The sequence below is a fragment of the Eumetopias jubatus genome, unplaced genomic scaffold, assembly GCF_037043125.1.
Source record: "Eumetopias jubatus isolate StellerSeaLion01/CBP00866 unplaced genomic scaffold, mEumJub1_p1.0 scaffold_12, whole genome shotgun sequence".
NCBI lineage: Eukaryota > Metazoa > Chordata > Mammalia > Carnivora > Otariidae > Eumetopias > Eumetopias jubatus.
Genome location: NW_028274818.1, coordinates 71,138,034 through 71,163,701, shown reverse-complemented (window position 1 = coordinate 71,163,701; position 25,668 = coordinate 71,138,034). Strand labels below are relative to the sequence as shown.

At 56.9% G+C, this 25,668-nt stretch overlaps 1 protein-coding gene across 5 annotated transcripts; it reads right to left on the bottom strand.

Annotated features, from left to right (window-relative positions):
- Positions 1 to 381: 381 nt before the first annotated feature.
- Positions 382 to 25,668, bottom strand: TBC1D24 (TBC1 domain family member 24). 5 transcript variants are annotated; one of them, XM_028111665.2, is made up of 10 exons: positions 25,587 to 25,639; positions 12,675 to 12,896; positions 10,137 to 10,223; positions 8,868 to 9,944; positions 7,682 to 7,840; positions 6,577 to 6,640; positions 5,548 to 5,643; positions 5,101 to 5,323; positions 4,573 to 4,743; positions 382 to 602 (listed from the first exon to the last, which is right to left on the bottom strand). In XM_028111665.2, exons 4-9 carry the CDS (start codon positions 9,830 to 9,832, stop codon positions 4,589 to 4,591), a joined length of 1,662 nt encoding a protein of 553 aa, XP_027967466.1. In that variant the 5' UTR covers positions 9,833 to 9,944; positions 10,137 to 10,223; positions 12,675 to 12,896; positions 25,587 to 25,639; the 3' UTR covers positions 382 to 602; positions 4,573 to 4,588. The 5 variants fall into 5 exon arrangements, with proteins under 5 accessions (XP_027967466.1, XP_027967464.1, XP_027967462.1 ...); XM_028111663.1 differs by lacking the exon at positions 12,675 to 12,896 and having other exon boundaries at positions 25,587 to 25,668; XM_028111661.2 differs by lacking the exons at positions 12,675 to 12,896; positions 25,587 to 25,639 and adding an exon at positions 24,912 to 25,290.

The window sequence follows — 25,668 nt, the reverse complement described above, 5'->3', positions numbered from 1 at the left end:
CATTCATGTGGATTGATACAAACTCCCAGATAAAATACTCTCATGTCGCATGAGGACTTGTTGATACTGGGCTTCCCGTGGGACAGGGATCTGTGCGATTCTAGACTGAGACTTTGGACCTAGGTTCCTGGTGGCTGCCCCCCTCGTTCCTCATGCCGGCCCCGTGGGTCAGCAGGACGGGCACCGTGAACAGGAGTAAACAAAATTAGGACAGACTTGGCCTGTGCGGGCCGCACACAGTGCAGCAGAGCGTGGTGGAGAGTGATCCTCCCTCAGGCCGGTGCCTCCTGGTCCCCCGCACACCTCCACGGCATCATTCCCAGACACCCTGCACCCACCACCTCCCATTCCACCGAAACGTTCTCACAGCCAATACTTCAGTGAGGTTCCATTCGTTGGCATTCATTTTATTTAGGACTCAAAGGAACACTGACCAACCAGGTCACTAAATCATTTATTTTCACGTTTCCCAGCTTAGATTTGTCTGCCAAGCCACACCCCAGTCTATTTTCACTTGGTCTCACTTCATTCATTCAGATTCTTCATTCAGATGCTCCAAAGTGTCGGTCGAGTAAAAATCCATTTCTCAGCCAATAACCGCCCTACATGAGAATGGAAAGGTAAAGTGATTCACACAACCCTTTCTCCTCCTTAATCACCAGCTCGCTAGCTTTTGGCAAACCGTGGCCTGTGCCAGGTAGCATACCTCAGTAGGAAATGGAGCAAGGGCCCACTCCCGGACCTCCATGTCATTGCCGGCGCCCCTGGAGCAGACCCAACCTGCAGGCGCCCTTGCTCAGGGGCGCCTCTCGACAAAGTGTCTCTAACGGCTGGAACCAGCTGGCCAGCTAGGGAACACACCTGCAGATTCAGCAATCTGAAGCAGAAGGTCTCTAACAGTTGGTGTGTCTGCACCACAGAGTGGCCACTGATTTTGCTTCCTTGGCCCCAAGCACAGAGTTAACAAATTCCATACGGTCAAGTCAAGACAGCGTGTCTGCAAACACGTGAGGCGTTTCGTCTGTAGCCATGAGTCATGTGACACCGTACCTCACTTCTTGACCATAACCCGACACTGACAGAATGAAGACCCTAATTTTTAATTTAAATTTTAGTTAGTCAACATACAGTGCCATATTGGTTTCTTCCAAAAGGGGGTTGCTTTCCTTGCAGACTTGCAGTTTTGTTCTCTCAGATCTCCGACTGATTGCCTGGGTGTTCAGAATGACTTGATAACTAGCTGTGCTCCGGGGGCAAGACAAACTTAGGGTCCCTCTACTCCTCTGCCATCTTAACGCCTCCGGATCATAATTTAGTTTATACCAAATTATTTTTAAAGATCCACACACTTCTCCGCCTAACTTCCACATGGTAGGGTGAAGTGCTGGTGAGGCAACCTCTCTACTCCTGCTTCAGTTGGTAACTTCCACAAGCAAATGAGACATTCGGGACAGAGGACCAGCACAGTCCAGACATGCATCCGCTCCTGACACCTCACTGTGCTAATTGTGGCAATTAGTTATGTTTTTTTTTTTTTTTTTGACCAGGGTTAGTCTTCTGAATTTTGAGGATATTCTGGATTTAATAAAAATGTAAATATGTGTACAAATTAAATCTATTCCTGGAACAGAGAAAGGACTGTGGGAAAACCGAAGGCATTGGATTAAATCTGTAGTTAACAGCACTATATATCAACATTCATTTCTGCTGGGATACATGCCCCGTATCCACACAGCAGACTGGGTAGGGAATACGGAAACTCTGCATCATCTTTGCATCTCTTTTAAATCTAAAATTATTTCCAAATTAAAAGTTACAAACATTGAATCTATTAAATATAAAATACTTGAGACTATAAAGTCCTTATGGCTTCAGGAAACAAGAAAAATTTGAAAGCCTGAAATCTTCAGAATTTTCTAAAACATGGTGCCATGAAAAACTCAAAAAGTTAAGCATGCCGCTTATAAAAGCAGGAAAAGCTGAAATACGAATTTTAATTCAGTAATTAAAACTCTGAAAAATTCATAATACTAATGACTTACTATTATAAATTGTTTTTGAAAAACTGATGTTCTGAAGCCCTAAAGACATAAAGTCCACTTTAACAAATTATTTAATGAACTGGTTTAAATTATATTCTATTTTTAAAATAAACTTTTTTTTTTTTAAGTAAACTCCACACCCAACATGAGGCTTGAACTCACGACTCCAAGACCAAGAGTCCCAGGCTCTTCCGAATGAGTCAGCCAGGTGCCCCTCAAAATAAACTTTTAAATGTTTCTAGAAAACTGAATGATAATTGGTCATGCAATTCCATAAAATGTTAGCTATTTTTAACATCTTAGGAAATTTTAGGTAATAAGAAATGATAGAGAGTATTAACAAAACGTGTTCTATTTGGGAACACCTGATACGTAACAAGGACAATAAATAGGAATTAAAAATGAAGGGGATGATCACACATACGTTTTGTTCAGCAGGACAGCTGGGAAGCAGACGTGCCGGCCGAGGGAACGGAGGGCTGCATGTGCGCACACAGAGACCTCACACTAGAGACAGACGTGGTGGCTAAGCAGCACCTGCCCTCCTGGGCTGGACCTCTGGGAAGGCCAGGCAGGGCCTTGGGAGCAGCCACAGAGACTCCTCCAGACTCACCAAAGAATCCCCCAGCCTCCCTCAAGAGGGAGCTGCATAAACAGTGCTGGAATACCGTTTTCCAAGGCAGGCAACATTCCACTGATGATGGACTGACCGGCATCATGAGGGTGCAGCTTCCGGTGCCCACCCCGTTCAGAGGCGCACCCGCCTCGTTTGGTGGTGCGCCCAGGGGGGCCCCTGGAGGCCCCTCTGGTTGAAGAGACCAAACTTGGACCCTCGGAGTTCATGTAACGAGACCGTGTTTAATGAACACCAAAGTGGGCACTACAACAGAGGGCTGTGGGGGCTCAGAGGAGGGGGGGGCAAGGGTGGCAGTGGGGGGAGGTGAGCAGTTACACTGCCTCCCCGTGCCTCTCCTCTCACTAGAGACTCATGCTGTCCCCCTCAGAGCCGCTCAACAGTCCCGTGGGGACAGCAGAGCACGATGACCGGCCCCATTTTACAGTTGGAGAAACAGATCCGTGGCTTGCCCAATGCCACAACATGGGGCTTCTGGTCCTTCCTCCTGCACCATGGTGGCCCGGCTCAGAGGACACTGGAGTAGGTGGCAGAGGACAGCCAATGCCTCACAGGAGAAGCGAGACAGAGACAGCAGAGGCATGGCACATGGGGACGCTGAGGGGCTGGCTGCAGCCATGTGGGGACCAGGCTGGGGGGCGGGACCCCTGGCACCTGTGGCCCAGGCTGCCACAGCCCCACGTGGCTGCTTGGGTGTCTGTCGGCTTCCCCTCCTCCCCCAGGTGCCCAGGCCCTCAGGACCAGCTGAGGGAGGTCACGAGGTGGGAGGTCACTCCCTGACAAGTCTTCATGTGGCACCTACGGTCTGCAGGGTTTGTGTGGGGCCAGGCCAGGCAGGGAAAGGGGCAGAGGCGGCACAAGAAAACCATGTTATATGGCCAACTACAGGGCTGTGTGAGGGATGCAGAGGGGTGTATGAAGGAGCACGTGGCAGGGATCTGGGCAGGGGGCAACCCTAGCAACCTGGGGCGCGTGGGGATGGACAAAGATGAGCATGCCACGCTGAGCAGTCTGGACAGGAGCCTGGGGCCACTGCAGAGACTGTCGGGGAGTGGAGGTGGCCCAGCACAGAGAGGAGGGCTGAAGAAGCCCCCACAGGTCCGGGCTTCTCCTGGACATGGAGCTGGCTGGTTTGGGGTCAGCTGCAGAGGGACCCCTCCCCTGGGCCATCCTGGGCCAACCTGGGTGGACTCTTCGGGTATGGACCCACAGTGGGGCCCAGCAGAAACCTCAGGCTCTGAAACACAGGAAGCCGTGATGTCCCCTCCAGCCCCCCATTATACTGGTGCGCGGCCCTCTCTCAGGAGGGGCCCAGAGCTCAGCACACATCCCGCCCTCCCCTTTCTCCCTGCGGTTTCTGTAGGAGAGGCAGCCACTGGAGGCCAGCGCGGGGAGGAGGGCATGGGGTTAGAAGCCCCCGGCAGGTACTCCTGCTGTGGGGGGGGGGGAGGGGGGACAAGGCCAAGGAGCAGGCCCCAGGATGCCTGTCTCTTCTGGGGAGACGCCTCTGCTAGGGAGCGGCGGTGAGGCACCAGCAGGGGGCACCATGGCCCCACACTTCGTGGAAGGTTCCTTCTGCCTTTCTTGTCCCCACCCCTGCACCAAGGGTCTGAGACTCAGGCCTGCAAGACGTGGCCCCTCTAGGCCCCAGCACCAGATGCCTCCACAGAGGACAACTGGGGCCTGAGCCCAAGCTCGAGGCAGCAGGTGTGAGCAGGTCTGAGCAGGGACAGGCCCAGCCATCTGAGGTCCCGGCATCCCCTGGCCCGCCCAGATCCAGAGCCCCTGCTGCACCTTGACGCTGCCCACGGCACAGGGGTCCTCACTTACTGCCTCCCCCTGAAGGGGGGGCCTGGCCCCTGCCCCACCCCCACCCCACAGTGACGGCTCAGTCACCGTCTCTGCGGGCCTGTCACTGGGTGTCAGGGTCTTGGAAGCCCCAGGCCTCCACAGCCGCGATGAGGAAGTTCTCAGAGCAGAGGGGCTGGTTGTTGAAAGTGTCGCAGTGGCCGGTGCGGCCCCGATTCAGGTCCCCATCGATGTAGAGTGCCTGGCCGCCCCCTCCACCTGTGGGATGCTCCGGTCAGTGGCTGCCCCTCTGTCCAGCACCACCCCCGAAACACTCTCCCCCTGCTCCTGAGCCTCTCCACTTGGCTGGGGCAAGCCTCCTAGCTGTCCCTGCCCCGGCCCTGCCAGAGACTTCTCCAAGACCACAGGGCGGGCCCGGGTCCCCCACCGCACACCCTGCTGTCCCCATTCCCACCCCTGCTCCAGCCCACAGTCCCAGTTCTCTTCCTCTGCCCGTCCCTCAGGGGAGGCACCTACTATGCAAGAGCTTTGTGCCCCACGAGCCCGCACCCATCTCCCAGGCTCAGTGACCAAGGGCGGGCGGAAGTCCAGCCTGGGGTGCAGGGAGGTACCCACCTATGATGAGGCAGTCGTTGCCCCCGGCCATGAACATGGACTCCGTCTTGGAGGGAAGGTTGAAGTGACGTGCAGCCAGGAAGGGCGAGAGGCGGTCAGCAGGGTCAGAGGACACAGGGCGGCAGGGTGGGGACGGGGTGGCAGGGACCTCCAAGGACACGGGCTTGGTCAGCTCTGGGTGTTTGATGACCACCCACTCATAGCGCTGGACCTCAGGCTGCAGCTGAGGGCAAAGGGCAGTATGAGTCCCAGCACATGGTCCCCCACCGGCCCTCCTGCCCATGCCCCCTACCAGTCCCCGTCAGTGCCAGGCCCCGCGCCCGGGGCTGGGGAGACGCTGCATACGGCCAAGGCCCACCTGAGCTCATGCAGTGTGGTCTGACCATCACCAACGAGAAGCCAGCACGGGGGCACCCTGTGGGGTGGGCAGCTGGCAGACTCACTCACCCGAAACACGAAGCACTCTCCGGTCCCAAAGAAGGCCACTTTGCCTCCAAACTTGTTTCTCTCACTCCAGTCTGTTGACAGGTAAGCCCCACACACCTGGGGAGAAAGGCCCGGGGCGTGAGGCTGCACCCCGCCTGCCTGCAAGGAGCATCCCTCACTCGCTGCTGGGGGGCACTGTTGGCACAGCTACACCCCCGCACCAACCCAAGGGTGAGAGCCAGAGGTGGCCCACGGGGTGGGGAGGTCAGAGTCTGGAGGACATGGGGCAGGCAGTGACGGTGGGTGGGCGGCCACCTCGGCCGGCCTTGAAGATACTTTTGTTTCCCTCCTTGGCCCTCAAGCATGGAGAGTAGCCCACGTCTGCACTCGAACTTCGGCTGTCAACCCCAGGGATGCCCCTCACACAGAAGCTTCCCAGAGAGGACCCCGCTCTAGAAAGTTTCCCAACCCTGCCAGCTAGCAAAGTGCTAGATTTCACCAACAGACTCAGTCCTCTGAGTGGCTGCGGGCTTTGCCCCCCGTGTCTGACAGTGAGCCACCTGTTAGAACACAGACAGGATCGGGAACGGGGTGAGTAACCTAAAACTCCCATGGGTGCAGGTTTGGGAGCCAAGGAACAAGGAGCCTCTACCGGGAGCACATGCCCCCAGAATGGAGGCCCGTGAGTTCTGACTTTCCTAGATGCTTCAGGGCACATCCAGGTGACTGCAGTGGACAGGCCCTGACGACTACCTGTCGGGGTGTGGTGGGGGGGCGGGTGAAGACAGCAAGTGGAGGGGAGGCAGGGTCTTGCTCACTAGGTTATTTCTGCAGTGCTCCCTGAAGCCAGGCCCTGGGGGATCAGGCTGCTTCAGCAGGAGCCGAGAGGCCCAGGGGAGACAGGAGGCCCTGGGTCCTTGGTGGTCACTCGGGGAGGCTGGGCTCACCCCTCTTCCACTCTGTACCCCTGAGTGCAGGAAGCCTGGGTAGAGGTTTCAAGGCAGCACCCACCCTCCCCGAAGCTCATCAGAGGCACGGATCCCTCCTCACCTCTTTATGCGTGGTCTTGATGAGCAGGAGGGTGGGCTCATGTCCTTCACACTGGAAATAGAACCTGGCAGCAAAGAGCACATGTCCAGGCTGGCATCCTGCCCAGTGCGACCTTCAGCCACAGCATCTGGTGCCCACTGTACCTGAGAAGCCCAGGCTGTCTGGGGTAGGTGGGCCTGGGAACTGTGTTTCCCTGTGTCCTGGGGAGCAGGCCCGATGGCCAAGGACCTGGCAGCACCTTGGCCTGGATACTTCTCAGCCAAGACAGAGCCCAGGCCAGGCAGCCTGGAGGCCAAGCAGTCAGCTACGCCAGACTGTGTGTCCTTGTATGTGGGGGGAAGGTGCACGGCAGACCAACTGCAGCAGCCATGTGCCAGGTGCTTCAGGGAGGCAAGACCAGAGGAACAGGTCCCTGTTCTAGGAAAGCTCGGCACGTGCCCAGGAGCCTGAGCCTGAGAGGCAACACTGAGAAGTGCCTGAGGAGGCCTGACATTGCATTGTGGTGGCACCAAGCGCCCAGGGCTTGCCCAGCGTCCCTGGTGGCCCTGCCGGGCTGTCCCACACTCCTGCCGGGCCTCCCACAGAGCACGGGGGAGGGGCAGCGGGGGGGAGCAGGCGAATCGATCTCTAGCTATGCCACCTCTGTGGGGTCACCTGTGACCCAAGCCAGAAACTTCTGAGGCCACCTGGGGCTACACCTGGCAGAGCTGCCTTGAGAGGCGGTATGCCCTGAGGGGGAGTTCCTTGGACCCACCTGTGGACCAGCCAAGTGGGGGTTGGGAAGTAGTGACACGGGTCATCCTGTGCTAGGATTCTTTACACTCCTGGGTGGGGATTCTGCTTCCCATGTTGTCCCACCACCCACACAGAAGCCTGGAGCCATGCTGTGTATTCAGGGCACTGAGCCCTCAAGTGTGGGTGGCCTGGGAGTAAGAGAAGTCCAGGAAGAGGGGCTCCCGATTCCGGGGCCCCCTGGGAATATCCAGGGGCCCATCTCCAGCCACCACCACAACATTCTGGAGTGGTCCCACAGCTCGCTCTGTCCCCCTGCACCGGCGGGCCTCGGGAGGGCAGGCCCAGTGTGTGCTGGTCTCCTGGGGGTTACCTGGTCAGGCTGTACCCATGCTGCAGGGACGAGAAGAGCAGAAGGGGCTGGCAGAGGGCGAAGCGCTCGGGGACCCACGACCAGATGTCTCTCATCTCCTTCACGCTGACAATCTCGGAGTGGAAGTTCTCTGCATGCACGGCCAGGTGCACAAACTGCCTGGGGAGAGCAGTGAGGGCTTAGAGCACAGTCGGGACCCCAGCCCTGACCATGCCCCCCACCCTGGAGGGATGCAGAACCTCTCGTGGAAGCTAAGCCTGCAGGGGGCTTCTCACCCATTGAGGGAGAAACGGGATGGCACTGACCCCTGGAGCCCCACTCCCAGAGGTTACAGAGGGGAGAGCACCCAGCCTGGGCCAGGACAAAAGCACCTTTTCCCTAATAAATGGGGACAGAGAGAGAGCCAGCCAAGCACTGACAGACAGCCCATCCGAGGCAGCTGAGCAGACAGGACCTGAACATCAGCCAGGCTTCAAGGTAGCATTGCCAAAGCCAGCCCTGAGAGCGGAGCAAGCAGCCAGGCCCTGGGACAGCCAAGCCAGAGATGGAGAGAGGCCAGGCACGGACACGTGGTTAACAGACCTACCTTTTAGAGAGTGAAACACTGAAAAACAGGAGGAAGCAACGGACACAGAGAAGAGGAAGAAAAATAAAACAGACAAGGACAGGTTAGTGGCAAGTACCGACGGCCAGGACGCACCTGCCTGTGGCCTAGGAGAAAGGCCTCCGTACCGACGGCCTGGTCAGGCCGAGACGGTGTGCGGTTGCCATGCACCCTTCCCAGCCCAGCTCCCAGGTGCTGTGCTCAGGGCGGCGGGCATACCCAGCAGCCACGAGGACAGCAAGCAAGGGAGCCCAGAGCAGGAGGGGCAGAGCAGGGGCAGCTCTGAAATGATGCTCAGCGGTCAGCCCGGCCCCCTGCAGACCTCTGACTCCACGGTCAATGTCTGGCTTCTGTCACAGCCATGGGCCTTGTCCCTGAGGGCAGGACCCTGCACCTTCTGCACCCGCGAGGCCCCATCTCCCTCCCGTGCATTTCTAACCACGCAGGGCAGCCTGGTGGCCGACCAAGAGGCTGACAAGATGGGTTCCAGCCCCACCCCCCAGGACGTGCCCCAGCCCTTGCCCACGTGGGCCCCTCAGAGCTGCCGGGGGCCACGCCTGAGGCCCCAAGAGGCCCGCCTACCTCTTCTGCTTGACGGTGATGCCCTTCTGCTTCAGAGCTTTCTCGTTGGCCATCTGCAGGAGCTGGATCTCCTTCCGGGAGAAGAGGCGGATGGCGAACGCCTTCTCCAGCAGCTTCTCCGGAGACACAGTCTTGGCGATGTCCCTGACGAAGGCGCGGATGTCCTGCTTCACGCTGTCCGACTCCAGCGGCTGCCCAGCTCTCACCTTGTGGAAGAACTTGAGGATGGCCAGCGCCACACGGTACAGCACCTTGTACCCCTCCACCAGGAAGACATCGAAGACGCGGGCGAAGTAGTTGAGGGGCAGCTCCCCGAACAGCCAGCGCTGCCAGTCCGCGTAGACCTGCAGGACGTCCTCGGACACGGCCACCATCAGCTTGTGGGCCGCCTGGCAATACTTGTTCACCAGGTCCCCAAAGGTCATGCAGGAAGACTCAAAGGCCAGGAAGCTCTGGTCCATGAGCTTCCTGCTGGGGTCATTGCAGGCCAGGATGCGGCAGGCGTTCTCGAAGCACTGGGCTTCGTCTGTGCTGTAATGGAGCAGCAGGGCCACAACGGCTGGCAGGGCAGGGCAGAAGGACACGTCCGGGAACTGGTTGGCAATGCACAGCAGGATCTTGCGCACAGCACCCTCGCCGCGCGGGTTCAGGCAGTAGCTGGGCACCTGCGTGTTGTCCACGAACTCGGGCAAGGGCAGGCTGCTGGTGCTGTGCTTGCCCACGATCTTGCCCACGATGTCGCTATACACGCTGGCGTCCGGCGTGACAGTGCGGCAGGGAATGTCCCGGATCAGGCGCTGGTACACCTTGCCCCGCAGGGCATAGCTGCGGGCCCAGTAGCCCTGGCGAGCTAGCTGCTTCAGCTCCTGCAGCTCGGTGCAGCTCAGCTCCTTGGGGCCCAGGTCCTGCACGGCAGCGTCCATCTTGTCTCTGTCCACAAAGCAGTTGTACCCCGGGGGGTCCATGGTGTAGGGGGCCCAGGAAGGGAGTCCTAGGCTGCCAGGCAGGGCACGGAGCAGCCAAATCCCCAGCTCCCTCTCAGAGGCTTTTCTGCTAACCTGTTTGCCATCCCATACCCTGTTGGTTTAAAAGTCAGACTTAAATGCATTTGAAGGTTCACATTTATTTTGTTTTTTCAAGATTTATTTATTATTTGAGAGAGAGAGCGAGCGAGCATGCAGGTGCGAGCATGAGCTTGGGGGAGGGGCAGAGGAAGAAGCAAACTTGATACAGTATTTTTCACTGTGGCAAAATATACAGAAGATTTACCATTTTAGCCATTTTTGAGTGCACACATTAAGCGCATTCACACGGTTGTGCAGCCCTCACCACCATCCATCCCCAGATCACGTTCACCTGAAAATATAAAAAGGAAGTCACGCCTTAACAACGCTGAGTGGAAATTAAAGAATTACAGTATAAAACCAGATCACGTTCCTCTTCCTCAGTTGAAACTCTGCCCCCATTAAACACGGACGCCCCCTCCCCAGCCCCTGGTGCCCACCCTTCTACTGTCTCTGTGAATGGGACAACTCACAGAAGCCTCACAGAGGTGGAATCATACACATTCGTCATTTTGTGTCTGCCTTACCTGAGCATCATGTCCTCAAGGTTCATTTAGATTTATAGCGTGTATCAGAATTTTTAATTAAAAAAATTTTTTTAAAGATTTTATTTGACAGAAACACAGCGAGAGAGGGAACACAAGCAGAGGGAGTGGGAGAGGGAGAAGTAGGCTTCCTGTGGAGCAGGGAGCCTGATGGGGGGCTCAATCCCAGGACCCTGGGATCATGACCTGAGCCAAAGGCAGACGCTTAACCAACTAAGCCACCCAGGTGCCCCGAGAATTTTTTTTTAACTTAAGACTACTTTTTATTCTTTATTTTACTTTTTTAGGATTTTAATTTTTAAGTCACGTCTATACCCAACGTCGGCCTGGAACTCCTGACCCCAAGTCAAGAGTTGCTCTACTGACTGAGCCAGCCGGGCACCCCTAAGACTGTTTTTTACAGCAGTTTCAAGTTCACAGGAAAATGGAGAGGAAGGAAATGCAGAGAAAGGCACAGAGATTTCTCACCCCCTGCCTGCCCCACACATACATAGAATGCCCCATCATCGGCACTGCTCCCCAGTGAGGAGCCTGCATGAACTCGTCATCGTCACCTGAAATCTGCAGGGTAACAAGGGTACCTTCTAGGAGTTTGCACAAATGTATGATGACATGTATCCTTATGACAGGCCCATACAGGGTATTTTCACTGCCCTAGAATACTGCTGTGTTCCACCTGTCCATCCTGCCCTCCCCTAATCAGAATGTCATTCCTTTTCATGGTTAAAGACTATTCCACCGTGTGGACAGAACACGTTGCGTTCACCCCCTCATCTGCAGGTGGGCTTGGGTCGCTGCCAGCTCCTGGCTCCCGTGAGCAATGCTGCTGTGAATGTGGGCATGCCAGGGTCTGTCGGAGTCTAGCTTCCAGCTCTCCTGGATACGTATCAGTCGATGCTGCTCTTATAGGAGCTTCCCCATAGAGAAGATGAACTAAAATAAGGTTTTGTAACAACACCCATTTCACAAGTCCCACCAAGCAGTGCCTCACCCACAGCGGAACCCTGCCTGCGGCTGGGCTGGAGCCTTTCCTTCCTTTTCAGAAAAAAGAAGCCTTCATGGAGCTAGTAAGTTTGCTCTGTCCTGGGTGGGAAAGGAGCCCCCCTGCCCAGGCCCTGAAGAGCCACACCCAGGCTGCACCCCACAGTCCCCATGTGCAAATTACCTATAGGTTTCCGGGTTTTGTTTTGTTTTTTTAGTTTTTATTTCTTTAAGTCCTCTCTACCCCCAACATGGGACTCAAACTCACAATCCCATGATAAAGAGTCACACGCTTTTCGGACTGAGCCAGCCAGGAGCCCCACCTATAGGGTTTAGATCCTTCATACTAGGCTCTGGGCCCACTAACCTCTGAAGGGGACCCCAGGCCCATCCTGTGTGTGAGAAAAGCAGCAGCTCCTTCTCAGGGCAGTAAACATGTTTATAAGCAGAACAAGAGCTGGGCAGGACAGCACCAATCCTCACTCAACTGGCCTCCCATTCTGGTGGAATATTAAACTGGCAACTCCAAAGACAATTATCGCACCTTGCAAAGTTCCTTCAGAAGGACCTTCAGGGAGAAGCAGACAAACGGTTTCGTTTGCTGCAGCAAGGAGCTCAGGGACATGCCGGATTCAGAGGGAGTCCGAGGCTGGGGCGTGCTTAGAAGACCCTGGAGGAACTCCCTGAGCTCCCAGAGGTGTCCTCCTCAAGCCCCACCCCGAGAGACAGCATGGCATTTCCGGGGCCAGCGAGGCTTGCAGCGACTGCTTTAGGCATCTATAAAACCAGATCCAGGGTGGTTTTCTCGGTTGTTGTCGTTTTTAAACAGGAAAGCATCATCACAAAAAGGGCCAATAATACAAAATTGTGGAACAAAAATGTGAAGTCCTGTTTCAGTTGCCCACCCCAACCCTACCCCCTCTTCCTCCTAAAGGTAAACATGACTCACATTTTAGGGCGTATCCTGCAAAGCCTTTTCCTTAGACTGACACACGCACACTCATTCACAACCATGTTAGATAGTGCAAGCTGGCTCCTGGGAAGAAGTCGGGGGGCAGGAAACACACCAAACATGTAAGAACATATGAACTACTCTCAGTTGAACACTCGTGCCCTGGAGGTCAGTTTTGGAGCTGACGTGCCTGTCCCCTCAGACCCTCCTCCTGCAGCTCGTAGCTACCATAGGACACTGTCGGGATGCAGGAAACAGGCCTCACCTGCTCCCCATGGCCCCCCGCCCTGGCGGCTGCCCAAGGGGCCAGGAAGGGGGAAGCAGGCCATGCTTCCACATCCACAGTCAGGGGTCAGGACTGGAGAAGGGAGTCAGGAGCTAATGCAGGAGGTGATCCAGTGTTAAGTCCGGCAGGCCGGGCTTCCAAGTCCAGCTCCGTTTGCCTGAACCTCGCATGAGCCATGCCTCTTCCCCAAAGGGCAGGTACCTGCATATGAAACGGAGCTGATAAATACAACCCACCTCACTGGCATGGGTCCTCACGCAACACCGGCAGGGTGAGCTCATGCTCTGGGCTCACCGGCTGGGGTGTGCATGACACCCTGCAGACAAGCACACCCCACTATCTCTCTCACTTCCCCTCATCCGTGCTCCCTGCCACGGCTCCACTGCACTTTTCCCAGCCTGCTGTGCTCTGGCCAATCCGGACACCCCACCAGCCAGGCCCTGCCGCCAGGTGCCCTGGAAAACCACCTTCCTTGGGCCTCCAATGCAGATGGAGGGAATGACTTTTTTTTTTTAAGATTTTATTTATTTATTTGACAGAGAAAGACACAGCGAGAGAGGGAACACAAGCAGGGAGAGTGAGAGAGGGAGAAGCAGGCTTCCCGCTGAGCAGGGAGCCCGATGCGGGGCTCGATCCCAGGACTCTGGGATCATGACCTGAGCCGAAGGCAGACGCTTAACCGAGCCACCCAGGCGCCCCTGGAGGGAATGACTTTTGATCACAAATGCTGCACTCCCCTAAAGGCCACCGCCCACCAGTCTCAGGGTCGCTGCAGAGCAACGGGGTGGGGGCCGGGCTGGTTTTCAGGGGACCCCTCTCCACCAGCCCTGTGGGAGGAGGCTCCACCAGCCATCTGTGGCTCTCTGCATTTGGAATGCAGTGAAGTACTTTGTGTGCTCTGTCATCCGCTCTGGGCCTAGTTTGCAATTCTGGGAAAATGGAAAAAATTCCATTTGATATCCAAAAAATTCCAAAACTAGGGTAATGAGGGCGGACCTCTCTTAATTTGAGTTCAAGTGACGAGAAGCAGCAGCCAAGAGAGCTGAGGAAAGGTCACTGTGGACAATGAGAAGAACAAGTGCAAAGGCCCTGAGGCAGGAACAGGCTGGTGAGCTCCAGGAAGAGAAGGGCATTCAGAATGGCCAGAGCACAGCAAGCAAGGCAAAGAGCAGCAGAGACATCAGGGGCCGGATCCCGCACGGGGAAGAGTCTGGATTTTCTTCTAGGTACAGCCGGAAGCAGGGAAGGGATGTGATCCAACCAACGTACTTAAAAGCCAATTGTTATGAGGATTAACGAGGACTGTTTATAGAAAACACTCAGCCTAGCCTGGCCCACGTGGCAGCTCAGATGTCCCTAGGGCCTCTTGTTACTGCTCCACAGGATGCCCTGGCCTGTACGGGATCCCCTGGCCTGGTACAGGCTCAGGGATATCTGGGGACGGACAGGGACCCAGTTGGACATCACTTGATGAGTCCTGCAGAGGGGCCCGAGTATGGCCCCTTCTGGTGGGGGAGGTTCTCCCACGGGCCCATCCAAGTGCCTGGCTCACTCCAGGGACAGTCCCTGCAGAAGGCCTCTTTGACAGACCTGCTTCCCGTACCCCTGTAAGCCCCTTCCAGTGACCCTCACAAACGCCATGACTGTTTTGAGGGTTCAGGCTACCTACAGACAGGAAGCAAGTTACTCTTGATCAAAAATAAAATAGAACTCTAGGGGCCCCTGGGTGGTGCAGTCAGTTGGACTCTTGGTTTCGGCTCAGGTCATGATCTCAGGGTCTTGAGATCAAGCCCTGCTTCGGGCTCTAAGCTCAGCAAGGAGTCTGCTGGAGTTTCTCTCTCCCTCTGCCCCTCCCGTGTGTGTTCTCTCTAAATAAACCCTAAAACAAAAAACAGAACTTTTAAGTGGAAATGAGTGACTCCTATTTCCCCTAAATGTTATGTTGCTATGCTGGCGACAGCTCGGTCCGGCTCCCCTTCCCGTTGTGATGACCGCTGTGCCCTCTGGCCACGTACACTGTCCCGGGTATGCCAAAGGCAAATTTACATCAGGCTGTGGTGAGCTCCGATGCATGGGGGGACCCTCCCCACAGGCCCCAGCCAGGGCGGCTGCTTCTGAGGAGGGAGTTCCTATGAGAAGACACTTCCGCTGGATGCACCCCATGGGAGTTCAAATCAACCCCAACTCTGTCCTTCAGGGCAACAGCAAGAGAAGGTATTGGCCAGGGTGCAGGAGCCCTGGAGCCCCAAACCTGCTGGCTCTGCTCCGTCAGGTGCACAGTGCCCCTGCTGACAGGAGCAGGGTGAGAGGAAAGAGCAGATGCGGCGGGACGGACGAGACCTCCTTGTGGGGCAGGAGATGCCCAGGAACAAGGAGCTGGCAGCACCTGGTCAAGCCGGACCCTTCCCACCCCAAACCACAGGGGCCGTGGAGCACAGAGCCCACAGCGGCTGGCTGCCAACTGACTTTGCCTTGCATTCCTACCTCCCCTAATCGTGAGGACAAGTCAAGGGCATGGGAACTGGCTCCACTTTATAGATGAGGAAACCAAGTACAGAGAGGACCCACGAGCCCCCCAGCACAGGGAGAAGCACCCCGGTCTGTCAGCCTCCAGCGCTCACATGACCCGTTTAGCCCCCCCGCCCCAACTTCGGCAGCACAGACCACTTGGACGGTCAGCCCCACCCACGTGCTCTCCTCAGCGTGTGCAGGGCTGGCTTCCCTGGGCCCCTCTGCTGTCCCCAAACACTGCCCGGGGTCTGAGGAGTCACAAGACCTGTGCATTTCTCACCTCTTAAGTGGGGAACATGATTTCCCCAAACTCTTGGCTGTGAACCTCACTTTTTTTTTTAAAGATTGTATTTATTTATTTGAGAGAGAGAGCGCGAGCAAGTGCAACAAGCAGGGGGAGGGGCAGAGGGAGAAGCAGACTCCCCGCTGAGCAGGGAGCCTGTTGCGGGACTCAATCCCAGAACCCTGGGATCATGACCTGAGCTGAAGGCAGACGCTCAACCAACTGAGCCACCCAGGTGCCCCTAAACCTCACTTTCCTGTGACAAGCAGAGGCACACACATGAAGCCTGGGTGATTCCATCTTAACCACCAACACTGGGCTCTGCGCCTCCCTTCCACGCCAGGCCTCCCCTTGCCCCTGACTTTTATTCACTTGACAGGCTTCTGTTGAGATACCTCCTCTGTGCCATGAAAGCTAGCAAGGCAAGGCACGGACTCCACTGGAGCACAGCAGAAGGGGCAATGGTGGGGATCCTGAATGTACAAAGACGGGCAGTTGGCCGCAGGGGCAGGGCACAGAGAGCAGGGCCCGGCAAGGAGGGGAGGCTGAGGCGGGTGGTGTTGCGTGGACAGAGCTGGGACAGGTAGGGTCGATGGCCGTGTGTACCAGCTGACTGGACATCAGCCCCACACAAGTGGGAGCAGTAGGAGAGCCTAAGCAGAAGGTGGCAGGTGAGAAAACCCCCCTGGTGGCCCAGGAAGGAGGGCTGAGTCCAGAGAGGAGGCTCGAGGAGGGGGGGATAAGGCCAGCTGGGGAGGGTGGAGAAGACGGGGCGGACCCAACACACCACCCAGGGGTGGATTCCACCAGACGGGGTGACCCAGGGGTGGGGGCAGACACCCAAGCAGGGGACAGAGAATCTGGCCCAAGGCAGGGGCAGGGTCAGCAGAATGGAGGGAGTGCTGGGGGGGGCGGGGGGGAATGTGCGGTGCTTGTCATGGCACAGACGCGTCTCGGGCAAACACCCAAGCAGCTCAGGCAGGAGGCAAGGCCCCGCCCGGACGCCAAAGCTGGCTCCTGGACTCCTCGGCCACCTAGTCAGCCTCATGGAGGGTGCACACCCAGCCCTGGATGCCACCGAAGGCAGAGCAGCCGCGTGCAGAGGGATTCTGCTCCCCCCTGCCCCCAGCACTGACAGCGTGCGGTCCAAAGCCGGGCCTGCTGGGCCTTAGTCACCGAGCACAGGACAGGGAGGCTGCACCGCCGGCGTCGGCAGCTGTGGCTCAGCATTTCCACTGTGTCCTGAGCAACCCTACATCTGTTCAGGGAGCAGGACCAGCAAACAACGGAGAGGAAAGCGACAGCGGCCTCAGTCCTGTGCGCGTGTGGCAGGCCCGCAGGACAGGGAAGGAGGGCAGGGGCGTGCCTGGCTCTGGGTCTGTGGACTTCCATGGGACAGAGGACCGCTCCCCCTCTTAGGCGGTGGAATTCACAGTTTTGTCAATCTTTAGGCCATCAAACTCTCTCACAGCAGAGCCTACAGAAAGGCCAGGGATGAGGAGCCCCTCAACACCCACTTGGAACCAGAGATGGGCATGTAGAGGTGACACAGCCCTGCTCCAGCCCTCCCTCGGGTGTGTGCATGAGAAAGACATGTTTGCTGCCTGACGCGGAGATGCTTGGAGCGCTGAGGCCACCAGGCAGTGGGCCAGGCGGGGAAGACAACCCATGTGGGAAGGGAGAGCTCAGCTCACGGGGCATTTGGGTACGAGACAGGACCGGCGGGGGGTGGGAGTGGGGCAGCCTGAAAGGGCACCAGCAAGTCAGGAATGGTAGACATGGCAGGTGCAGCTTCAGGGGAGGAAGGTGGAAGGAGGTGCAGGGTCGGGAGAGGTCCCTGAGGCCATCTGGCTTACAGGACCAGAAGGAGCAGGGATAGGCCCGGCCATGAGAGCCGGCCTGGGGCAGGGCACATTCCAAGGCAGGTGATGACCACCTTCTCTCACTACTCCGGAACCTTCTTCTTAAGTCTGAGTCAAATCGGACTTCCTCACGAGGCCCAGTCTTCCCACCTGTCTGTGGGGAGGCCAGGAAAATGCCCCATTCCACTCCCGGAAATCTGCTGGAGGCCATGGGGAAAAGCTGCAGGTCACTGTATGGAACCTGGGGGGCAGGTGCGGATGTTCATCTCCCCATCTGAACCCTCGGCTGTAGGATGACTCCCCGATTCTGCAGATGGCTGGTGGTGATGGTGCCACATTGCCTTCCTGGGCTGTCCTTTCACCCACCTCCCCCACTCCCACCTCTCTTCTGGCTCCTCTCTTCTACCTGTGACACGCAGCACCCACCTCCTCATCCTCTCTCCAAAAATGCCTTTTGTCCCTCTGGCCAGACAGTAGGGGCTCCCCTGGACCCCATCCCCTTCTATCTGGGCTCTCCCTGGACCCTGCCCCCCTCTATCTGGGCTCTCCCTGGACCCATCTCCCTCTATCTGGGCTCTCCCTGGAACCCATCCCCCTTTATCTGGGCTCTCCATAGACCCCACCCCCCTCTATCTGAGCTCTCCCTGGACCCTGCCCCCCTCTATCTGAGCTCTCCCAGACCCCATCCCCCTTTATCTGAGTTCTCCCTAGACCCCGCCCCCCTCTATTTGAACTCTCCCTGGACCCTGCCCCCCTCTATCTGAGCTCTTCCCAGACCCTGCCCCCCTCTAAGCTCTCCCAGGACCCCATACCCCTCTGTCTGGGCTCTCCCTGGACCCTGTTCCCCTCTACCTCGGCTCTCCCCAGACCCCATCCCCCTCTGTCTAAACTTTCCCCAGACCCCAACCCCCTCAGTCTAAGCTCTTCCAAGACCCCATTCCCCCCATCTGGGCTCTCCCCGGACCCCATCCCCCTCAGTCTGGGCTCTCCCTGGACCCCGTTCCCCTCGGTCTGGGCTCTCCCCGGACCCTGTCCCCCTTGGTCTGGGCTCTCCCTGGACCCCGTCCCCCTTGGTCTGGGCTCTCCCCAGACCCTGTCCCCCTCTACCTTGGCTCTCCCCAGACCCGGTCCTCCTCTATCTGAGCCCTCCCCAGACCCTGCCCCCCTCTAAGCTCTCCCAGGACCCCATCCCCCCGTCTGGGCTCTCCCTGGACCCCATTCCCCTCAGTCTGGGCTCTCCCTGGACCCTGCCCCCCTCTACCTCGGCCCTCCCCAGATCCCATCCCCCTCTAAGCTCTCCCTAGAACTGCCCCCCTCTATCTGAGCTCTCCCCAGACCCTGCCCCCCTCTAAACTCTCCCAGGACCCCGTCTCCCCCGTCTGGGTTCTCCCTGGACCCTGCCCAACCAGGGTCCTTGTTTCCTGCCCGCTCTCATCCCAGCTCAAAGGCTGCAGAGCATTAGAGGGTAGAGGAGGCCACCGTGGCTTGATGCTCCCCAACTTTAGAAGCTTTATATCTCTATCCCTTCATCCACATCCTGGTCAGGTCTGAAACTGCCAGAGATGGTGTGTCACAAACAGCCCACTCTCTCATGACCCCGTCCAGGAGCTCTTCACGGTCCTCGCCCCTCCTCCCACACATCGTGACTCCATCTCTCCTTACCCAGCAGCCCCTCTTGGCTTTACTTCCTCACCCACTCAGCCTAGACCTGCCTGCCAAGCCCTCCTGTCTTCCTGTCTCAGCCACCAGGCACACCCTGGGGAAGCCAGCCCGAGAGCGCACTTCTCTGTGCCTGCACACCAGCTGTAGAGGAGAAAACTCATGCTGCCCTAGTCAGGGCCCTCAGAGCTGCCGGCCAGCATCCTCTCGCATTCTGCACACGAGCTGACAGCCCCACACCCACCTGTGGCCCTCCCACTCTGCCCCTCCTCTCCATCTGCCCCTCAGTCTGCACTCCCCCGGGGCCTGGATCTCAGCTCCCTGGCACCCCCCTTTCCTGCCTCCTTAGTGTTCCCACTCTGCCTTAAGAACCCATGCACTGTTTCAGCTCTGTCACTCCTCCTTTCCTTGCCAGTCACGTTTCTGGAGAGAGTGGGGTGTGCCCACCTTGCAGGGACACCCTTGGGCCCTTATGTCCCTGAAGCACACATGACCCCGCTGCTCTCAGCTCTCCTCTGCAGAGGCCTCCCCCTTCCTGCCCTCCTGACTCCTCAGCCGCCATGCCACTCCTGCTCCCATCCCCCCACGAGTCTCTTAAATGTGGCTTTCACAGGGGTCCACGTTCTTCTCAGCCTGAGATCCTCTTGTGAACTCAGGCCCTGTACCTCCAGCTGCTTTCCTCAGCATCTCCCCAGCACGGCACACTCCACACGACCAACAGAGCTCTGGGCTGCACCTGAAACCCTTCCCTGGCCCCGCCCTCCCTTCGGGGTCTGTCCCCTGGTGCGGGTGCACTGGGGGTGCACTCCTCCTACTCCCTGCGGAGGAGGAGGCAAGGCAGGAGATACCAGTCTCCTTCACCTGCCTTTCCTGACCTCCCAGGCAGGGCTGGGGGTGCCCTCACTGCACTCGACCCCTCTTTGTGCAAAAACGGTTTTAACTGTGGGCACGCTGCTGCGATGACCTGCTTATGAGTCCAGCTCTTCTACCACATGATGATTTTTGAGTCCAGGGGCCTCCCGCCATACCCAGTGCACCCGGGAAGGAGGAAACAAGAGAAAGAAACATGGAGATGCAGAAAAATCCCAAACCACTTTAGCCCAAGAGGCAAATTTTAATTCTTAATAATAACAGAGCATTTGCCAACTGGTTCTATGCATGTGACCTTCCCAGTAGGCATCTCTACATAACAGGAGGGCAGGCTGTGTGAGCTCTGCCTCATCCCTGAAGCAGAACACAGGGATTTTTCAAATATTAATGGCAACTGGCAACTCCACAATGACTACCAGGCAGCCGGTTCTGGGGAACTGGATAGTGGCCCTTTGCTGGTGGCACACGATGGAGGGCGCGTGCCAGGGACAAGGGGTGTAACCATTAACGAGGCATTAATCACAGCACAGCTGGCTGGCCCGTCTGCCTGTCTCCAGGCAGAGGTTCAAATGCAGGTCTTACCAACGGCACCTGAGCCTAGGGCACAGGACCTGAAACAGGTCCCTGTTGGCCACTCCAAACAGTTCCCTATGTCCCTCTGTCGCCTCAAACACCTTTGCCCCAGCCTGGCCTGGTCTGTCCACAGGCAGGGGCTAAGGTTGGAATGGGGCTCTAATGCAGGATCTATATCTTTCGAGCAAGAAAGGGTCCTCCCAATAGCAGGTCTGGAAAACACCCCCAGGGCACGTGACCCATCTGCCTGCTGAGCAGAATGAGAAGCAGAAGAGAACCTGCCTGTCAGCAGTATTGGAATCCTGACCTGTCTGAATTCCAAGCAAGGTGCCTGTCACAGGTGTGCCTCAGAAGGCTGGGCACAGAGCTGGTTCTTAGCAAGTATTTTTAGACCTGACAACAAAGCTGGGGCGAGAGAGAGTCTTGCTGGTATAATCATTTTAATAGGCATTCAAAATACTTCCTGGGCGCCTGTGTACCAAGTGCCGGATACAGAGACGCAAGCTCTCAATGAGCCGCTGCCTACGGGGGCACGAATAGACGGACCGTGCCAACCCTGGCACAGATGCGCGAGAGAGGAAAGCAAAGGGCGTCAGGAGCCTCAGCTGGGTCCTGAGGGACGAGGAGGCCCTGGCCCAGGAAGCAGAAGCGACCGCATGGGCCCAGGACAGGGCTGCAGAGGGCAGAGCCTCTCGGGGCAGCGAGCCCTTCAGGCTCTAAGAGGGCAGGCCAGTGATCATCATCCACGGCGCAGATGACAGAACAGTCCTACAGTCCATCCACACAGGCTCCCGGAAGCCAAAGGGCATGAGACCGAGGCCTGGCCTGTGCCGGGCGGTGGGGAGGGACAGCCCCAAAGGGCAGGGAAGGATGTTTGAGGCAGGAGGAATTAATGCATACGCCTGGATCTTTCTAAGGCCAGCAGCTTTACCAAGATTTGAAGGCTAGCACTATCTTTGCTGGAAAAGAAATTACTGAAGATAGAGACCCCCTGCAAAATGATACAAGGAAATGCTGAAGGGACAGAATGTAGAGAGAAGCTTTCAGTGGGAACAGGTAAGGAGCTACATTTAGAATACTACACAGTAAGGCTTTTATTGGTAACAGAATAGCCCATCAGTAAGCAACACCCCTCACTGTGTGTGGTACTCAATTAAAACTGTGTAACAATTAGGCAGACACAGTTTCAGATTATGGGAAACAGGCCAAGCCATGTCTCAATCACCTGTAAAAGGAGAGAGGAGCTTGGGTAGGCTGGAGGGAGAAACCAGGACTGCTCACATGTGACCCCTGCCGACAGGTCCTTGTGCAATACCCAGATAGACTGATAAGGTCACCCAGCCAGGTGGGGGGGGACATAACCGCCACAGGACAGAATGAGATCTTGTCTCGGGTGCCCTAAGTGAGGAGCATGTTCCTTCAGAGGCAAAGATAACTTCTAACAGCCCACTGTGCACTTATCTGAAGGCCAGACCAGCCCTGTGGGGCCCTGTGCCACCTGAGGGCAGAGAGAGCCTCCTTTTGCAACATGGGCCTTTCCCCACCCTCTCCCCCTCAGCCCCCAGGTGTGGGAGGAAGACAGGAGTGGGCACCACACACTTGCTCCCCTGCATCGAGAGTCTTTCCAAAGTCCTGCTTGCTGCTAATGCTGATGTACCACACAGAGATTGGGGTCCTAGAAGTACAGCAAGGGGACCTCGAGAATTCCACAACTTTGAATCAGTCTCTGGGTCTGGAAAACACTTTTTTCAGAGATCTAACTATAAGAATGCTCTGAGGGGACCAACCCTTGGTCTAGAGGGCAATTGGATCCTTTGAGATGAGTGACTATCTGGGTTTCCCAAAAGGCACATAAAGCCACAAGACAGGAAGGCCCCTGGCATCAATCCTCTGATTTTACATTTCGCTTTTTACTCTAACCAACAAACTGGGGCCCTGTGAGAACGAAGAAACCCATGATCCTGCCCCCAGGCCCCAAAGGCAAGGGCTTATGAATCAGATTTCCTTTACCTCACCCACCCTCTGCTGTATGGACATAAAACATCAGGTACCTCCAGGCTTTTCTTGCTTACTCCATACGCTCCCCTGGGGAGGCCGACCCCAGTCCCTGTGGTTTCAGCATGACCAGAAGGAGTCCCGCACACGTTCTCAAGCCCAGGACGTTCTCCTTGGCTCTAGACTAATGTACATCCACCTACCACTGGGAAGCCTTACTGACCTTCAGCTTAGCATCTCCACACTGAAAGTCGTCACCTGCCCCCAAGCCAGCTTCCTTCCGGCACCCCGTGTGTGTGGCATGGCACTGCCAACTGCTGTCACCTGCTCTTGGAGTGTTCCCTACTCCTCCGTTCTCCCTGGCCCTTCCCCTCCCTGCAGCCACCTGTCCCCCAACACCCTTCTTCTGTGCTGGGCCTATGTCTGGCCAGGGAGGCTTCTGTGGCCCCTTAAGGGCTTCCAACTCAGCGCAGGCCTTCACCACCCAACACGGCTACCGCTGGCCCCTCACCCACAGAGAAGACAATCTGGTCAGTCACTCACAAACCCAAGGTCCCTTGGGGGCTTCCCACTGCTCTCAGGGTAAAATTCAAACCTGAGCCTGGAACTCAAACCCTCTTCCCAATCTGCCACTTTCCCTGACCAGCCTTGCTTTCCCTGACCACCGAAATTTCCCAAGGCCCTTCCTGCAATAGCAGGGTGTGAGGTAGCCGTGCCCTTCTCCCTGCAAACATAACACAGACCGTCCCTTTGCCTGGAAGGCTCTTTCCCTCACACGATCTCGCCACATCTATTCCTTCTTTAAAATTTAGCTCAAGTCCTTCTCAGAAATCCCTACTGAAGGCCAGCCGGAGGCTACTGCCCTCTCTCCCCAGCAAACTCTGTCCACATCTGCAGGCACGCAGCAGCCCACCTCCTCCCTGCCACCGTAACCTCCAGCACAGAGGCTCCCACAGCTTTGCAGCCACATAACAGCACGGGGCCTCCTGATGCGAAGGGAAGTAGGATTTTGATAAATTTGTGTTGAAAGCATAATGAAAACCACTGAATAAAGAATTCAAGTGGATTCTTAATAAAATGCCTGAGTTTTTTTTCCCCCTTTGATATTATCTCCCTTTGGAAAGTGACACTCGTAACAGCCACTGAAATTGCTGCTTTGAGTTGAAAAGGGCTTCTTTCCTCCATGGACAGAGTTGTCATAACAGGAAAGGTATGCTTCAACAGGTAAAACATTGAACAGGGTAAACGTTAAGTGCTTTTTTATAACCTGCTTCATTGTTCTTATGTACTTTAAACCAGAAACCATCTAAAAGCAAACACTTAAATATGTTTTCGGAGTTGGCTCAGATCGTAACTGGAATTAGGAGCAACACGGTGTACCCAAGGTCACTTGGCCTGTTGGACAGTCCTGGCAGGTGTGCTGAGGCCCACCTGCAGGTGAACTTGCAGACTCAGGGGGTGAATTTTATTACTGTTATGAAAAGCCTGTCCAGATGACGTCTACGTTCCCCGAAGGTCACCCTTAACCCAGATGAAAACTACCGCACTAGCTTTAGCACCTTGGTGCATTTCAACAGCCGTTCAGAGAGAACCACCCTGCTCACTCCATGCCAGACAATAGGGGAGCAAAGATGAATGTGACATGGCTCTCGCCCTGTTCACAGGGAGAGACAAGCTTCTAAACAGAGCACTTGCTACCCAATAAGCGCTTCACGTAAAGGCTTTATCTCAGGGCTGAGAAGATTACTTGAGGACCAATCTTCAGAACAAAAGAACTGCGTGTGGGGCTTGCACCTCCGGCTAAGGCTAACTGCAAAACCTTTCTGAGATTTCTTGATCTTTTCTCATCTGGGTTTGCTTCTCAGAGCCTGTATCCCTTCAAATGAATAGAACCTGCAAGCTTGTCTCCAAGATTAATAAGCAAACAGTTACAGGTGTCTGCTATGAGCCCTCACCCTCAAGTGGAGGGAACAGCTACACCTGTGGAATAACAGTTTTTTGTTTTGTTTTGTTTTGTTTTGGGGGGGTTGTTTTTTGGGGGTTTTTTTGGCAATTGCCCCACTGACACCTGAGCAGACGTACACCAGAATAATGAAAACCACCTTCAAGTGCCCCTACTGGCCCCAGAAAAGCAGACGGACTCCTGACTAGGAATAAGAAACTGGGAAAACATCGAAACACCAGCATCACAACCACAGCCACAGCCACAGCCACACTGGCCACCGGGCCTGTGCCTCCCGCTCACACCGCTAACTTAACAGTCTACCTGTGCCTCCCCATAGCCCAGGTGGCTCTTAGACAACCTTTGGCCTTTAATGTCAGTCGCAATCCAGGAGCCCCAAAGCGTCCGTTCCTGTACGGAGTAAGGTCATCAATGAAAACCTGTAGCCAGGCCACCAGCACCCCTGCCCAAAGAAAACCGTGACCGGGTGTAGCCTATCCCTGACCTCCAGCCCTACTTACTCAAGGCTCGGAAATCACAGTGCCCGGGGCCCTGCGGAAATGCTTCCTTCTGCCGGCAAGGCCTGGAGGACGGCTGCCGCCTGGCACAGCAGCCACGCCAAGGGCTCCGAGGCTGGGTAGATAGATACCTAGGCAGCAGGTGGGCGGGCGTGTCATCCTGGGGCAAGCAGAGGGCCGAGAGGAAAGCAGTTGCAGGTCTTCAAGGGCAGAACGTTATCAGAGAATCTGTTGCAATTTCGAGTCCAGAAGAGGATTTCCTACCCCGCAGAGCCGGAAAGTGCCCCGAGAAAAGAGTGACACAGGAACAGCTCTTTCCGGCGCTTCGCCCTGGGCCGGCTGCAGACCTCGGCGGGTCGGGGGGCGCCGGCCCTGCCCCCGGGGTGGGCGTCGGGCGGCGCGGAGGTGGGCCCCGGCCCCGGGCGCCCCCCGCCCGGCTCTCGGTCCGCGGGGCCCGGCCCGGGGAGGCTGGGCAGGGACGGGAGGACGGCCGCGGACCCCGGGCGCACAGGCTCCGGACCCCCGGCCCGCACCACGGCCGGCCCCCACGCCCCGCCTCGGACGGAGGCCCCGCAGTCCTGCCCCACGTCCCCTCCCTCAGCACGCCCCCGCCGCGGTGACAGCCGGCGACCCGGCCCCGCGCCGGGCCGTCACGCCCCCCGCCCGCCGCGCACCCACCTCCGCCCGCCGCGCCGCGCCGCTTCTTCTCAGCTGGCAGTGCGACTGAGCGCGGGCCTTTCTGCGCACGCGCGCACGCGGC